At 42.7% G+C, this 16,656-nt stretch overlaps 1 protein-coding gene across 1 annotated transcript in view; it reads left to right on the top strand.

Moving 5' to 3' along the window:
- LOC144698234 (inorganic pyrophosphatase-like) overlaps nucleotides 1–16,656 on the top strand; it is a 72,900-nt gene that overhangs the window by 13,727 nt on the left and 42,517 nt on the right. Inside the window, exon 2 of the mRNA XM_078570222.1 lies at nucleotides 2,600–2,664. Coding sequence (XP_078426348.1) covers nucleotides 2,600–2,664 — 65 coding nt within the window. The remainder of the gene's footprint in view (nucleotides 1–2,599; nucleotides 2,665–16,656) is intronic.

Below are 16,656 nucleotides of genomic sequence, written 5' to 3'. Positions count from 1 at the left end.
GTGGCAATGAATTCCATAGATTCACCACTCTGGCTAAAGAAGTTTCTCCTCATCTCTGTTCTAAAAGGTCTTCCCTTTACTCTGAAGCTGTGCCCTCGGGTCCTAGTCTCTCCTACTAATGGAAACATCTTCCCCACGTCCACTCTATCCAGGCCTTTCAGTACTCTGTAAGTTTCAATCAGATCCCCCCTCATCCTTCTAAACTCATCGAGTATAGACCCAGAGTCCTCAAACATTCCTCATATGTTAAGCCTTTCATTCCTGGGATCATTCTCGTGAGCCTCCTCTAGACCCTCTCCAGGGCCAGAACATCCTTCCTGAGATACGGGGCCCAAAATTGCTCACAATATTCTAAATGTGGTCTGACCAGAGCCTTATAAAGCCTCAGCAGCACATCCCTGCTTTTATATTCTAGTCCTCTCAAAATAAATGCCAACATTGCATTTGCCTTCCTAATTACCGACTCAACCTACAAGTTAACCTTAAGAGAATCCTGGACTAGGACTCCCAAGTCCCTTTGCACTCCAGATTTCTGAATTCTCTCCCCATTTAGAAAATAGTCTATGCCTCTATTCTTCTTACCAAAGTGCATGACCTCACACTTCCCCACGTTGTATTCCATTTGCCACTTCTTTGCCCATTCTCCTAACCTGTCCAAATCCTTCTGCAGCCTCCCCGTCTCCTCAATACTACCTGTCCCTCCACCTATCTTTGTATCATCTGCAAACTTAGCCAGGATGCCCTCAGTTCCTTCATCTAGATCATTAATGTATAAAGTGAAAAGTTGTGGTCCCAACACTGACCCCTGCGGAACTCCACTAGTCACCGGTCGCCATCCTGAGAAGGATCCCCTTACCCCCACTCTCTGCCTCCTGCCAGACAGCCAATCTTCTATCCATGCTAGTACCTTGCCTCTAACACCATGGGCTCTTATCTTACTGAGCAGCCTCCTGTGCGGCACCTTGTCAAAGGCCTTCTGGAAGTCCAAGTAGATAACATCCATTGGCTCTCCTTTGTCTAACCTACTCGTTACCTCCTCAAAGAATTCTAACAGATTTGTCAGGCATGACCTCCCCTTGATGAAACCATGCTGACTTTGCCCGATTTTACCATGCACTTCCAAGTATTCTGAAATCTCATCCTTAATAATGGACTCTAAAATCTTACCAACAACCGAGTTCAGGCTAATCGGCCTGTAATTTCCCGTCTTTTGCCTCATTCCCTTCTTAAACAGGGGGGTTACATTAGCGATTTTCCAGTCCTCTGGGACCTTCCCTGACTCCAGTGATTCCTGAAAGATCGCCACTAACGCCTCCACTATCTCTTCAGCTATCTCCTTCAGAACTCTGGGGTGTAATCCATCTGGCCCAGGTGATTTATCCACCTTCAGACCTTTCAGTTTTCCTAGCACCTTCTCCTTGGTAATGGCCACCATACTCACCTTTGCCCCCCGACTCTCTTGAACTTTGGGGATGTCACTCGTGTCTTCCACTGTGAAGACTGACGCAAAGTACCTATTCAGTTCCTCCGCTATTTCTTTGTTCCCCATTACTACTTCTCCAGCGTCATTTTCCAACGGCCCAATGTCCACTTTTGCCTCTCTCTTAACCTTTATATATCTTAAAAAATCTCTTGCAATCTTCTTTTATATTACTGGCTAGTTTACCCTCATATTTAATCTTCTCCCTCCTTATTTCTTTTTTAGTTGTCATCTGTTGGTCTTTGTAGGCTTCCCAATCCCCTGGTTTCCCACTGCTCTTCGCCGCATTGTATGCTTTCTCTTTAGCTTTTATGCTGTCCCTGACTTCCCTTGTCAGCCATGGTTGCCTCGTCCTCCCTTTAGTATGCTTCTTCTTCCTAGGGATGAATTTTTGCCGTGTCTCCCAAATTACTCCCGGAAACTCCTGCCATTCCACTGCTGTTCCACTGTCTTTCCTGCTAGGCTCATCTCCCAGTCAATTCTGGCCAGCTCATGCCTCTGTAGTTGCCTTTATTCAACTGTAATACCGTTACATCTGATTCCAGCTTTTTCCTCTCAAATCGCAGGGTAAATTCTATCATATTATGGTCACTTCCTCCTAAGGGTTCCTTCACCTTAAGCTCCCTTATCAAGTCTGCCTCATTACACATCATTAAATCTAGAATTGCCTGTTCCCTAGTGGGCTCCACCAAAAGCTGCTCCAAAAAGCCATCTCGTAGACATTCCACAAATTCCTTTTCTTGGGATCCACTACCAACCTGATTTTCCCAGTCTAACTGCATATTGAAATCCCCCATGATCACTGTAACCTTGCCTTTCTTACACACCTTTTCTATCTCCTGGTGTATCTTGTGCCCCACATCCTGACTACTGTTCGGAGGCCTGTACATAACTCCCATTATGGTTTTTTTACCTTTGCGGTTCCTCAACTCTACCCACACAGATTCTACATCATCTGACCCCACGTCATTTCTTGCTATTGATTAACTGCTGTACTGTAAGAATTGGAAAGAATTGGATAACAAAAGTAGCCTATATACCACAGTACAGGTAGGAATGTTGCATGTTCTGCCTCGGAATGATAACTGTCTAATTTTCATTATCTCCTTTTCTTTACAGAGAATTCTGAGGGTAAAGTCATTTCTCCTTTTCACGATATTCCACTTTATGCAGCGATTGACAAGGTAAATGCCATTACTTGGTGTTTTTGCTATATTATAGGCTAATAATTTCACCTGTTTTTTGGTTTATCAAAGGTGTGTTGACTATTCGCTCAGGTGGACTATAGTCTATCGTTCAAACCAACTTCCAAAATATTTGGTCCAAAAATGAAACTTTTTAATATACGAAGCAAATGTTATCACTCCACCTTATGAAAGCTCTTCTCTAAATTTTACAGAAATGAAGTGGCCTCCTCCTCTGCTTTATAACTGGTGCACTTACGATACTCTTAATCTTTCCCTCTGTGCTGGTGCTATCCAGCTGAATTGTTTCTTTATTTGTCTGTGAGAAGAATGGAGAGATACAGCAGCATTGATTCAATGGGATAAATGCCTTGTTTCTGTGTTATACCAGTTTATAATTCTATATCACACACTCTTCCTCCTTCATAAGACATTCCAAGTTATGAAAATTACAATGGGAGACCAACAAGGCTCAGTCTTGATCTTTGCTGTGGTTAATTCTAATCTCTTTACCTTTTCCATGCTGTTCAATGGTCCTCACTATGGCAATAGTTTCTGCATGACCAAATAAAAAAGAATTTGCATCCATATCGTACCTTTCATGTTTTTAGGAGATTTCAAAGCACGACAGATGAAGAACCTTTGAGGTTTAGTCACTGTTGCAAGGAAATGTGACAGCTAATTTGAACACGTCAGGCTCCCACATACACTATGAGATGAATGAACATACAGTCTGTGCTTTTTAATGATGTTTGCTGAGGGATAAATATGGACCAAGACATTGAGAAAACTCTGGAAGCCTCTCCTTCAAAATGTGTGGATACAGAGTTAATTGAAATTTTCAAGACTGAAATTGACATAATTATTAGGTAAGAGTACCGAAGGATATTGTTCAAAGGCGGGCAAATGGAGTTGAGGTACAGATCAGCAATGACCTAATGGAAGGATGGAACAGGCTGAATGACCTGTATATCCTTATACAGTTCCTATGCTGCTCTGCAAATCCCCTGCTCTTCTTTGAATATTGCGATGCATTCTTTTATGTACACCTGAGAGGGCAGCCAGGGCCTTAAAGATGGCACTTGCAAAAGTACTGTAATCTCTCAGTTACTCCACTGAAGTGTCAGTCTGGATTCTGTGTGACGTTCTGATTCAGAGCTGAGAGAGCTATCACTTGAGCAACGGCTTACAAATTCTCCATCTTTGCTCGAAATATCAAGTCACGTTCACATTTAATTGAAGTAGCAGTTTAACAAAGGGACATGGAAATTATGACTGCTCATTCATAAACCTTATTCCTACCTATGATTCTAATTTGGTTCTGAGCAAATTGATGTCAGAATTCCTTCAACCTATGGATTCTTGTGAACTTGGGTAATAATATCATACGACATACGAATTAGGAGCAGGCGTAGGCCACTCGGTCCCTCGAGCCTGCTCCGCCATTCAATAAGATCATGGCTGATCTGAATGTAACCTCAACCCCACATTCCTGCCTACCCCTAATAACCTTTCACCCCCTTGTTAATCAAGAATCTATCTAGCTCTGCCTTAAAGATATTCAAAGTCTCTGCTTCCACCACCTTTTGAGGAAGAGAGTTCCAAAGATTCACAACCCTTTGAGAGAAAAAAGTTCTCTTCATCTCTGTCTTAAGTGAGCGACCCCTTATTTTTAAAAAGTGACCCCTACCTCTAGACTCTCCCACAAAAGGAAACATCCTCTCCTCATCCAACCTGTCAAGACCCCTCAGGACCTTAAAGGTTTCAATTAAGTCACCTCTTACTCTTCTAAATTCTAGTGAATACAAGCCTAATCTGCCCAACCTTTCCTCATAAGACAGCCTGCCCATTCCTGGTATTAATCTAGTAAACCTTCTCTGAACTCCTAACGCATTTACATCTTTCTTTGAATAAGGAGACACAGTGCTCCAGATGTGATCTCACCAGTGCCCTGTATAACTGAAGCATAACCTCCCTACTTTTGTAATCAATTCCCCTCATAATAAATGGTAACATTCTATTAGCTTTCCTAATTACCTGCTGTACCTGCATACTAACCTTTTGTGATTCATGCATTAGGACACCCAGGGCAGAATTTTGCCCTTAGAGTGCGGGATGCCGACCACTGCCAGCGATTGACAGCACACTGTGGGGCATTTAAGGCATGCGAGTGAGAGAGCACTGAATAATCTCCCTGAGCTGCCTCAGGGAGACGAAGAAGATATTGAAAAAATTAATAAACAATAGAAAAATGTAATAAAGCATGTCCCTCATGTGCCTTTGTCACATGAGCAGGGGCATGTTTTTACTTAAAGTTTTTATTTTATTTGTATTTGCTTTTGGAAACCTCATCCCGCCCGTGGATGAGGTTTCCAAAAAAATGCAAAGGCCGCTTGGCCTTTTCGCCTGCCCGTCAACCATTATTGATAACTTAACAACAATTGATAACTTAATAGGCTTAATAGGCCTTTTAATTGTTGGCCGGTGTGCTGCCGACTGACGTGCGCCCGCCGAACGAAATATCGTGGGACTGCACGATGACGTTGGTACGCTCGCCCGACGTCATCGCTCGTCATTTTGGGCTTGGCCCGGTCGGGCACGCGCCCTCCCGCGGAGCTTAATATTCTGCCCCCAGACCCATCTAAATCTCCGAGTTCTGCAATCCCTCACCATTTAGACAATAAGCTTCCTTTTTATTCTTCCTGCCAAAATTAATTTCACATTTCCCCACATTATACTCCCCTTGCCAGATTTTTACCCACTCACTTAACCTATCTATGTCACTTTGTAGCCTCCTTACATCCTCTTCACAATTTACTTTCCTACCTATCTTTGTGTCATCAGCAAACTTTGCCACCATTCCTTCTGTCCCAGTGTTTATATAAATTGTAAAAAACACTGACCCCTGTGACACACCACTCGTCACATCCTGCCAACCAGAAAAAAGACCCATTTATGCCAGCTGTCTGCCCTCTGTTAGCTAACCAATCTTCCATCTATGCCAATATGTTACCCCCTACACCATCAGCTTTTATTTTCTGCAATAACTTTTGATGTGGCACTTTATCAAATGCCTTCTGGAAATCTAAGTATAGTACATCCACCAGTTCCTCTTTATCCAAATACATGTGACTCCTTCAAAAAACTCCAATAAATTGGTTAAGCATGATTTCCCTTTTACAAAACCATGCTGACTCTGCCTGATTGCCTTGAATTTTTCTAAGTTCCCCATTATAACATCTTTGATAATAGCTTCTAGCATTTTCCCTATGACAGATGTTAGGCTAATTGGCCTGTAGTTTCCTGCTTTCTGTCTCCCTTTTTGAATAAAGGAGTTACATTTGCTATTTTCCAATCTAATAGAACCTTCCCTGAATCTGGGGAATTTTGGAAAATTAAAACCAGTGCATAAACTACCTCACTAGCCACTTCTTTCAAAACCTTAGGGTGAAGTCCATCCAGACCTGGGGATTTTTCAATCTGCAGCCCAACAATTTTCTCAATACCACTTTGCTGGTGATTGTAATTTTCTCAAGTTCCTCCCTCCCTTCCATTTCCTGATTTACAGCCATGTCTCAAATGTTACTTATGTCATCTATAGTGAAGACTGTGGCAAAATACCTGTTTAATTCATCTGCTATCTTCCTACTTTCCATTATCAATTCCCCAGACACATTCTCTTTTGGACCAACGTTGGCCTTGTTAACTCTTTACTTATTTAAATATCTATAGAAACTTACTATCCATCTTTATTTTACTAGCTTGCTTTCTCTCATACTCTAACTGGTATTTTGAGTTTAATGAACTGCAGACCTACTGTTGAGACTATGGGGATGCACTGGCCCAAGCAACATCTAAATGGAAATTCCTGCGCTAGATGCGATCTGTTGTTATCTTGAATCAGTATCGTTCTCAATTTAATCCTTCATATCTTGCTGTTAAACAATCGGCTGGATTTGCAGTCTGTACTTCGAATGTCGCTACAGTTTTCCAAAGATTTTCTGTGGAGCTTTGCAATGGATTTCCAAAAGGCATTTGATAAGATGCCACATAAAAGGTTACTGCACAAGATAAGAGCTCATGGTGTTGGGGGTAATATATTAGCATGGATTGAGGGTTGGCTAACTAACGGGAAACAGTGTTGGGATTAATGAATCATTTAAGGGCAGCAAACTGTAACTAGTGGAGTGCCACAGAGATCAGTGCTGGGGCTTCAGCTATTTACAATCTATATTAATGATTTGGATGAAGGGACAGAGTGTATTGTAGCCAAATTTGCTGAAAATACAAAGATAGGTGGGAAAGCAAATTTTGAGGAGGATACAAAGGCCAGGATTTTCGCTCTCGAGTCAGGCAGCGGGGAGTCTGGCCCACCACCCCCGATTGCAGATCAAAGTGGCCACAGAAGCTGCCGAGTGCTAAGGGGGGCTGTTTAAAAGGCTCGTCTCTGTTCTCTCAAACTTCGTCCCAGTTGTTTTGTTAGATATTAGGCCCTCTCCCCTTTATCCCTCAAAATCTCTCACCCTGATCCACCCCCATGTCAATGCATGCCCCCCACCCACCCCCAGTTGTTCCTTACAGTGCTCATGCCAACTTAATACCAACTCATACCAGCCCACCCCACCACCCTTTGCCCTTGCACCCTCCATGCCAACTTACCCAGTATGCATTATGGGCAGATCTCAGGAGCCATGTTGCAATGAAATAAAGTACAGGTCTGAATATCCATTGGAGCCTTTACTATGGTGAAAAACACATCCGCATTCATGAAAGCCTATTCAAAACAGTTAAATCCCCTCAAGTGTTTAATCCCTCATTAAAAAAATCATAATTCCACATCAAAGACAGCTGATCCTTTGATAACCTCTTTAAGCTTTCAGTCAAAATGTGAACTTAGGATCCCCTACTGAGATAATGATTGGTTGTGGAAAGCAGCCGAGCATTAGTAATGACATAATGATAGCTCTTGGGGTAATTCTTTATTATTTCATGGGATGTGGACATCGCTGGAAATTTTTTAAAAAACTTTAAGGGGCTTGGTATTTAACTAATTTCACAGCTTGAGAGTTCTACAGGCCTTATCCAACATTCAAGAGCATTTACAACTACTCTTTAATAATTCATTATCACATACTGTGGATACTGTAGCCCTTGCTACAGTGAAAATGGGGTCAAATAGCCCTGCTGAGTTTGGGTTTCCATCATGTGTGAGTCATGCCCCACCTCCTTTCTCCCACCAGCAAAAGCAGGATCTGTCGGAAATGGGGCGAGACTTCCGGATCTGATCCCACCTGCCATTTTTAAAGGTCCGTGGAGTTCTGGAGACTTTGCGAAAATCCTGGCAAAAAGTCTACAAAGAGATATCGAAAGGTTAAGTGAGTGGGCAAAAATTTGGTAGATGGCGTATAATGTGGGAAAATGTGAGGTATGGAGAATTGAAAAGTAGAATATTATTTAACTGGAAAGCGATTGCAGAATGCTATGTACAGAAGTATCTAGGTATTGCTGTTCATGAATCACAAAAAAATTATCATGAGTTAGACCAAGCCATTAGGAAGGCAAATGAAATGTTGACCTTCATTGCAAGAGACATGGGAGTATAACTGTACCTAGAGCACTGTGTACGGTTTTGGTGTCCTTACTTAAGGAGGTAGATACTTACATTTGAGGCTGTTTGGAGAAGGTTCAGTAGATTGATTCCTGTAATGAAGGGGTTGACTTATGAGGAAAGATGAAGCGGGTTGGGCCTATACTCATTGGAGTTTAGAAAAATGAGAGGTGATCTTATTGAAACATATAAGGCTCTGAGGGTGCTTGACAGGATAGATACTGCAGGAATTTAGAACTGGGAGGACCGCTTTAGAATAAGGGGTCTCCCATTTAAAACCAAGATGAGGAGGAATTTGGCCTCTCAGTGGGTCATTAGTCTTTGGAATTCTCTTCCACAGAGAGCAGTGGAGGCTGTCATTGAATCTATTCATGACTGAGTTAGACTGATTTTTCGTCTACAAAGGGAGTCAAAAGTAATGGGGGACAGGCAGAAGAGTGGAGTTAAGGCCATAATCAGATCAGCCATGATCTTATTGAATGGCAAAGCAGGTTTGAGAAGCTGAATGACCTACGCCTGCTCCTAAATCTTATGATCTTAATTGCAGCTCTCACCTGTACTTTTAATTCCCACTTACAATGTTGTTTCTTTTAGTCTTGTTCACTTCCACTCCTGGGGGTTAATCATGACTTTAGACAATCGTTCTAAACAGGTTATAGTGAGTCCACAGCCCATATCTCTCCTGATTTTTATTTCCGTTGATGTCAAATCAGGAGAGATGTAAAATAAGCTACTGACACACAAAATTCCTTGTACACGGTTGAACAATCTAGATCATCCTCTTCGTATTTTCATTTCCCATGTTCACTCCTGGTCCTGTTTATAATTGCTGTTTTAATCCTACTCTCAATTTTGAGCTCTTTTTCTGTGAGTCCATAGATCAATAGACCTCCGAAGTCTCCTTTGCCCAGTAATTCCAAGTATTTTATTTCTGTCTTTCCTGCCTCCATTATTTGATTCTGTATTCTTTTCATTGTTACTGGTCTGACTCATCATTCCGCTAACCTCTTCTGTACTTGTTATTTATCATCATCAAATTCTCTAGATGCCCCTGAATTTCCTTCAGAAAATTTTCAGCACTTCCTCCCACTTGACATTTATTCAGCACAACAACTACTTCTCCACTCGTCACTATCACTCTCTCCATAGCCCAATTGTCTTGTGTCTTAATGTTTCATATTTTCCCGACATTTCAGCATAACTTCTCAACATTCCCCTCCAGTTGTCACATATGTGGAGACCGGTGGCATAGTGGGAATGTCACTGAACTAGTAATCCAGAGGCCCAGGCCAATGCCCTGGGGCGTGGATTTAAATCCCACTACAGTAGCTGGTGGAATTTGAATTCAATTAATAAATCTGGAATATAAAGCTAGTCTCAGTAATGGTGACCATGAAACTATCATTGACTGTTATAAAAACCCATCTGGATCCCATCTGGATCACCAATGTCCTTTAGTGAAGGAAATCTTCCATCCTTAGCTGGTCTCGCCTACATGTGACTCCAGACCCAGTTTGGTTGACCATTAATCTCCCTCCTAAGTGACCTAGTAGGCCACTCAGTTCAAGAGCAATTAGGGATGGGCAACAAATGCTGGCCTTGAAAAACATTGCACTTGGCACTGTCTATTTCTATGTTTCACATTCATCTCCACCTCTGCTGCCTTTCTCTGTGTGAAGTAGTTGAATTGAAATATCTATTCATCTTCCCTTTGTGAATTTCAAACTTCTACAGAGTTTGCTCTTAAATTGCATTCATCTATCCTGAAAACTTTGAAGTTTTTTTCCAGTGCAAGCAATCTAACTTGCCTAAGCTTTCTCAGTGGCTCAGGATCCTGATTGTCAGTATTGATGTAGCTGTCCTCCTCTACCATCTTCTGAAGACCACACTTGATATTGACTCAGCGTGCAACGCTGCAGGAATTTAGCGAGAATACTAAAATTGCTACATACGTTACGTGCTGTTTTTAGAGGTGCTGACCATTACCTATAGGATTTTCCATGGTAAAATGTCAACAGTTGCCTTGTCATTAATCCCTAGAAAGCCTGCAGGTGGCACTTCAATAGGTTTTCCCATTAGAAATAAACAATGAGCCAGCTGCCATCCTTCAACCAGCAGGTCTAGCTGCACCACCAGATGGCGTTGCAGAGCCTCCACCCCCCCCCCAAAGCATAAATCTCCAGCCTCCCTCCCAGGTTGGAGTTGAGTTCTTACTAGTTCAAAGCGTGAATTGTGCTACATTCATTCTCAAACATGTTTTTGAAATACTGGATGTATCCCCCCTCCAGAGCAAAGCCTGACTGTGGCCTGACTGCCTTCAACATCTTTTCCAACAACATTCATTGTTCCTGCTTTCCGCTGCTCGCTGCCTCTTGACAGCTTTGGAGTTTGGGAGTGTAACCCCCACTTGTGATCCCTGCTCACCCAGGAACTGAGGAGGATTAGAGAGGAATGCCTGGAGGTCATAGGGAGCAGCAAGGTCATTTCCTATACTTTTGGATAATAAAATAACAAAAAAATGGGAACTGAGGAGGAGCTTTTTGTTCAATATGTAAATTTTGATTTTTATAATTTTCTTAATGACTAGAGAATGGAAATCATTAAGGAGCAAAGAAAAAACATCATTAAATGTTAGTGCACAGGTACAAAAAGTGATTCAAAAAAAGCTAATGGAATGCTGCCCTTTATCTCAAGGAGTGTGGAATAAAAAGAGGAGGAAATTATTCTGCGTGCTTGTTTGGATCCCAGCTGGAATATTGCGTCTTCTGGGTACTGCACTTTAGGAAAGATATATTAGCCTTGAAGAGGATACAGTGCAGTCTTACCAGAATGATTTTGGGTCTTTAGGGCTTAGATTATGAGGACATGTTGCATAAATCTGGCTTGTGTTCCCTTCAGGTTAGAAAGTTGGGGAGTGATAATTGAGGTTTATAAAATAAGGATTTGGATAAGGAAAAGGATTTGCTAAGATAGATATGGAGAAGTTTTTTCCTCTGGTAAGGAACACAGAACAAGAGGGCATAATCTTAAAATTGGAGCTGTGCCATTCAGTTGTAAAATCAGGACATAGTCTTAAACACAGCTACAGGAAAGATTGAAACTCTCTTCCCTAAAAGACTGTGGATGCTGGGGGTCAGTTGACCTTTTCAAGACTGAAATTGATGGTTTCTTTTCAGTAAATATATCAAAGGATGTGGATCAAGGACAGGTTAATGAATTTGTGGTATAGCTCAGTCGTGATCGATTGGAATGGTTGAATAAGCTGAATGGCATATTCCTGTTCCAATGTTTTTGGTCAACTCTTAGTTTAGACAGTTGAAATTGAAAATATTGGAAAAAAAGTGACTTTTTTTTAAAAAACATTTTGAGAATAATAGCAACCAAAAGCCAAATTGTGCAAGTTTGCTCAGACACAAGATATTTAACATTATAGAATTTATGCAACTATAAAAACCATTGTAAGGTAACAGTACTCTCATAATATTATATCCATAGGGGATGCTGTCAGAGTACTATTATGTAATTCAAGTGCCTCAGTTTTAAAATTCTCATTCCTGTGTTCAAGTTCTTCCATGGTTAACAGTGAGGTTGAGTGCCTTGAGCTACAGGAAGATATAGACGGGATGGTCAAATGGGCAGATAAGTGGCAGATGAAATTTAACCCTGAAAAGTGTGAGGTGATACATTTTGGAAGGAGTAATTTGACAAGGAAGTATTCAATGAACGGCATAACACTAGGAAGTTCTGGGGAACAAAGGGACCTTGGTGTGTGTGTCCATAGATCTCTGAAGGAGGAGGGGCATGTTAGTGGGATGGTGAAAAATGCATTTGGGACACTTGCCTTTATCAATCGAGGCATAAACTACAAGAGTAGGGAGGTCATGTTGGAGTTGTATAGAACCTTGGTGAGGCCACAGCTGGAGTACTGTGTGCAGTTCTGGTCGCCACATTATAGGAAGGATGTGATTGCACTGGAAGGGGTGCAGAGGAGATTCACCAGGATGTTGCCTGGGATGAAACATTTAAGTTATGAAGAGAGGTTGGATAGACTTGGGTTGTTTTCGTTGAAGCAGAGAAGACTGAGGGGCAAGACTGAGGGGGCAACCTGATCGAGGTGTACAAGATTGAGGGGCATAGACAGGGTGGATAGGGAGCAGCTGTTCCCCTTAGTTGAAGGGTCAATCACGAAGGGACACAAGTTCAAGGTGAGGGGCAGGAGGTTTATGGGGGATGTGAGGGAAAACTTTTTTTCCCCAGAGGGTGATGACAGTCTGGAATGTGCTGCCTGGGAGTGTGGTGGAGGCGGGTTGCCTCACATCCTTTAAAAAGTATCTGGATGAGCACTTGGCACGTCATAACACTCAAGGCTATGGGCCAAGTGCTGGTAAATGGGATTAGGTAAGTAGGTCAGGTGTTTCTCACGTGTCGGTGCAGACTCGATGGGCCGAAGGGCCTCTTCTGCACTCTGTGATTCTATTTTATATTGTCATTCCTCATTTTTCCTACCAAAATGTATCACCTCATACTTCTCTGCATTAAATTTCATCAGCCACTGTCTGCCAGCCTGTCTATGTTTATGAAGTTTATCACTATCCTTCTCACAGTTCACAATACTTCCAAGTTTTTTGTCGTCAGCAAATTTTGAAATAATGCCCTGTGCTCCCAAGTCTAGGTCAGGAAAAACAGGGGTCCTAACACTGATCCCTGGGGAACCCCACCTTATACCTTCCTCCAGTCCAAAGAACAACCATTCACCTGCCCTCTGTTTCATTTCAGCCAATTTCATATACATGCTGCAACTGTTCCTTCTATTTCATGGGCTGTAACTTTGCTGGCAAACCTGTGATGTGACACCTCATCAAATGTCTTTTGAGTGTCAATGTACACCACATTACATCAAGCCCCTCTTAACTCCTGCACGAGGGAGGGCTTTGGATTCGTGGGACATTGGGATAGGTTCTGGGAGAGGTGGGACCTTTAAAGGCTGGATGGCTTGTAACTCAACAGAAATGGGACCAATATCCTCACCGGGCAGTTTGCTACTGCTGTCGCAGGAAGTTTTAACTAATTTAGCAGAGGATGGGAACCAAGATGTAGTGTAGGAAAGGATAAACAAGGAGCACAAAGGGTTGGGAGAGACCGATCGTATTAGAGTAAGAAATAGTAATTAGATGAGGTCAGAATAAGCTGTAATGCAATAAAGTTTAAAGTAGGTTTACAGTACATGTATCTAAATGGACAAAGGGTAGTAAAAAAAAAGGTTGGTGAGCTGCAGGTGCAAATAGCCACATGGAGAATTTTCTTGACCGGTATGTTTGCAGCCCAGGAGGAAGGAGGATATAATTTTGGGAAGTGAAATGGCTCAAGTGGATCAAGTATCAGTCGGGGAACATTTAGGGAACAGCGACCATGGTAACACAAGGCTTGGGATAGCCATAGAATAGGACAAGGAGGATCCAGGAGTAAAATTACCTAATTGGAGGAGAGATAATTTCATACGGTGAGAACAGATTTGTTCCAGGTAAATTGGAATCAAAGATTGGTCGGTGAAACTGTAAAGGAACAATGGATTGCAATTAAAGAAGAAATGGTTCGGGTACAGTCAAGGTAATTTCCCATAAGAGGGAAAGGTAGAACAAACAAAGCCAGAGCTCCTGGGATAATGAAAGATATACCAAGATGAAGCAGAAAAAGGTTTCGTATGACAGATATCAGATTGATAATATAAGTGAGAATCAGGCTGAATGTAGAAAGTTCAGAAGGGAAGTGAAAAAGGAAATGAGAGGCAAAGAAAGAGTGTGAGAAGAGGTTGGGGGCAGCTAACCTAACAGGGAATCCAAAATCTTCTATAAGCATATATATAGTAAAATGGTGGTAAAAGGAAGAGTGGGCCAATTAGGGATTCAAAAGTGGGATCTGCACATGGAGGCAGAAGGCATGGCCTAGGTACTAAATTAGTACTTTGAATCTGTCTTTAACAGGGAAGAAGATACTGTCAAAGTCAGTGAAAGAAGAGGTAATTAAGATACTGGATGGGCAGAAGATTTATAAAAAGGTGATATTTGAAAGGCTAGCTGTACTTAAAATTCAAAAGTCACTGGGACCAGATGGGATTCAACCAAAGATGCTGAGGGAAATGAGGGTGGAAATTGCAAAGGTACAGGCCATAACCTTCCAAACCTTCTTGGATACAAGGGTAGTGCCAGAGGACTGGAGAATGCTAATTTTAAACCCTTGTTCAAAAAAGCCTGTGAGGATAAGCCCAGCAACTACAGTTTAACCTCAGTGGCAGGAAAGCTTTTACAGACAATCATTTGGGACAAAGCTAATAGTCACTTGGGCAAGTGTGGATTAATTAGGGAAAGCCAGTACCGTTTTGTTAAAGGCAATTTGTGTTTAACTAACTTGATTCAGATTCTAAATGAGGCAACAGAGATGGTTGATGAGGGTGTATGTGGACAATCAGAAGGCGTTTGATAAAGTTCCCCATAATAGACTTGTCGAGGTGTCAGCTGTGGCTCAGTTCATAGCACCCTCACCTTTGAATCAGAGGGTTGTGGGTTCATGTCCCACTCCCGGAAACCAAGAACTGTGATTGTACTCGAAAGAGTTGCAATCTGTGACTGTTGATAAAAATAATAGACTTGTCAACTAAGCTGAAGCCCATGAAATAAAAGGAAAGTGGCCAATATGGATACGAAGTTAGCTGAGTGATTGGAAACAGAGAGTAGCGATGAACAGTTATTTTTTGGCAGAAAGTATATAGTGGGGTTCAGAGGTCAATGCTCGGACTATAAGGTATTATGGTATCCAGGGCTTTATAGAGACATAGGCCCACATTTTTGGGCAGTCAGGCTGACCTTGAATCCATTTAAAAATGGTGGGGCGGAACCCAATTTCAGGACTCTCACCCCCATTCCCAACCCCGGCAATTTTTGCTAGTGCAGGATAAGGGAGCAGATAGCAAGCCAAACCTGAACTCCTGACCTGGCTGGCTCCATTGTGGGGATGGGCACCCACTGCTGCAGCCTGCTCCTAGCCCTTGCCTCCACTCCCTGCTGCGGCCTGATCCTTCCCATTCTAACCGCTTCATCTTCAGGGAAGCCTCCAGCTGCCAGTAACCTGAGTTGCTAGGTGGTTGACTGAATGCTTTCTGGAGTTTCAGCCTCTGCTCTCTGGACTCCCACCCACAGTCAGAGCTGATTCAGTGAAGGATGCGTCACAAGTATAATGAACAGAACATCATCTCTCATTCCTGGTACCCATTCTCTCATGTCATGACTTTCACAATTCAATTCATTATTTTTAAATATTTCTAGAGAAGTTTTTGTGCTGTGTTTATTTTGATGCTGATGTTTTGGTATTGATGTTGGGGATCAGTGTTGTGGTGAGGGTAATGGGAGTCAAATGTGACTGACTGAAATAGGAATTCAAGCTTCAAAATACTGGACTGAAAGGCTGCCGGCACCGGACCGAGGGCAGATGTGCTGAAACCTGGACTGTCAGCTACAAAACCAGGTGAATGACCAGGCTACAAGCCACACTGTCACTTGTTTTGTGATTGGAGGACAGAAATCTGACTTGACCACATCACCCCAGTTTCTATCTCTCAACCATTTTGAGCCAGTACATCCTTCCCTCTTCATTTTCCCCTTATCTCCATATCCTCTTCCCTCCTTCCACCCTTCCCCTCTCCTTCCGCCTCCCCCTCTCCTCCCCCCTTCCCCTCTCCTTTTCCCCTGTGCACTTCTTCCCCGCGCGCTTTTCTTGCCCTCCCCGGTGCTTGCCTTGCCCTCCGCCTGCTCTCCCCTCCTCACCCCCTGCACTCTCCGTCCTCCTCCCTCCCCCTGCCCCCCAGACTCCTTCCCCCCACCCACAGCACCCTCTGACCTTCCTCCTCACTCGCTAGCACTGTCTGCCCCCTGATCGCGGTGCTCTCTATCCTCTTTCCCCCCCACCCCCGGTCCCCTCTCTGGTCCTTCCCCCGCCTACTCTCTCATTCTTCTCTACCTTGCCCCTTTACTTTCCTTCAACATAGCATTCAATGAGCTAACAAAATAACTGTTGCTTCTTTTTATCATGTATTCATTCTGTCCAGAATATCCCATATTGTACCAAAGATCTTTTGGTTGCAGAATCCTCCTTGAAGTGCCAATTGTGCCTTTTCTCTAAAATCCAGACACGCAGGTGGGATGCTTTTGGAAATAGTGATTAATCAGATCCAACATCCCTTTTTATTTGGCTTTATTAGAGGTAATTATAGGCATCCAGTCATAACCCACAGATCATAACCCAAGGCTGTTGGACCACACACACCGGGAATCATCAACATCCGCTTATTGTTTAAATTACAGCTTTGAATCATGACATCAGATGTACATCAT

This window comes from Cetorhinus maximus, chromosome 2, assembly GCF_964194155.1.
Source record: "Cetorhinus maximus chromosome 2, sCetMax3.hap1.1, whole genome shotgun sequence".
Classification (NCBI taxonomy): Eukaryota; Metazoa; Chordata; class Chondrichthyes; order Lamniformes; family Cetorhinidae; genus Cetorhinus; species Cetorhinus maximus.
This window is presented reverse-complemented; position numbering and strand designations above follow the sequence as displayed.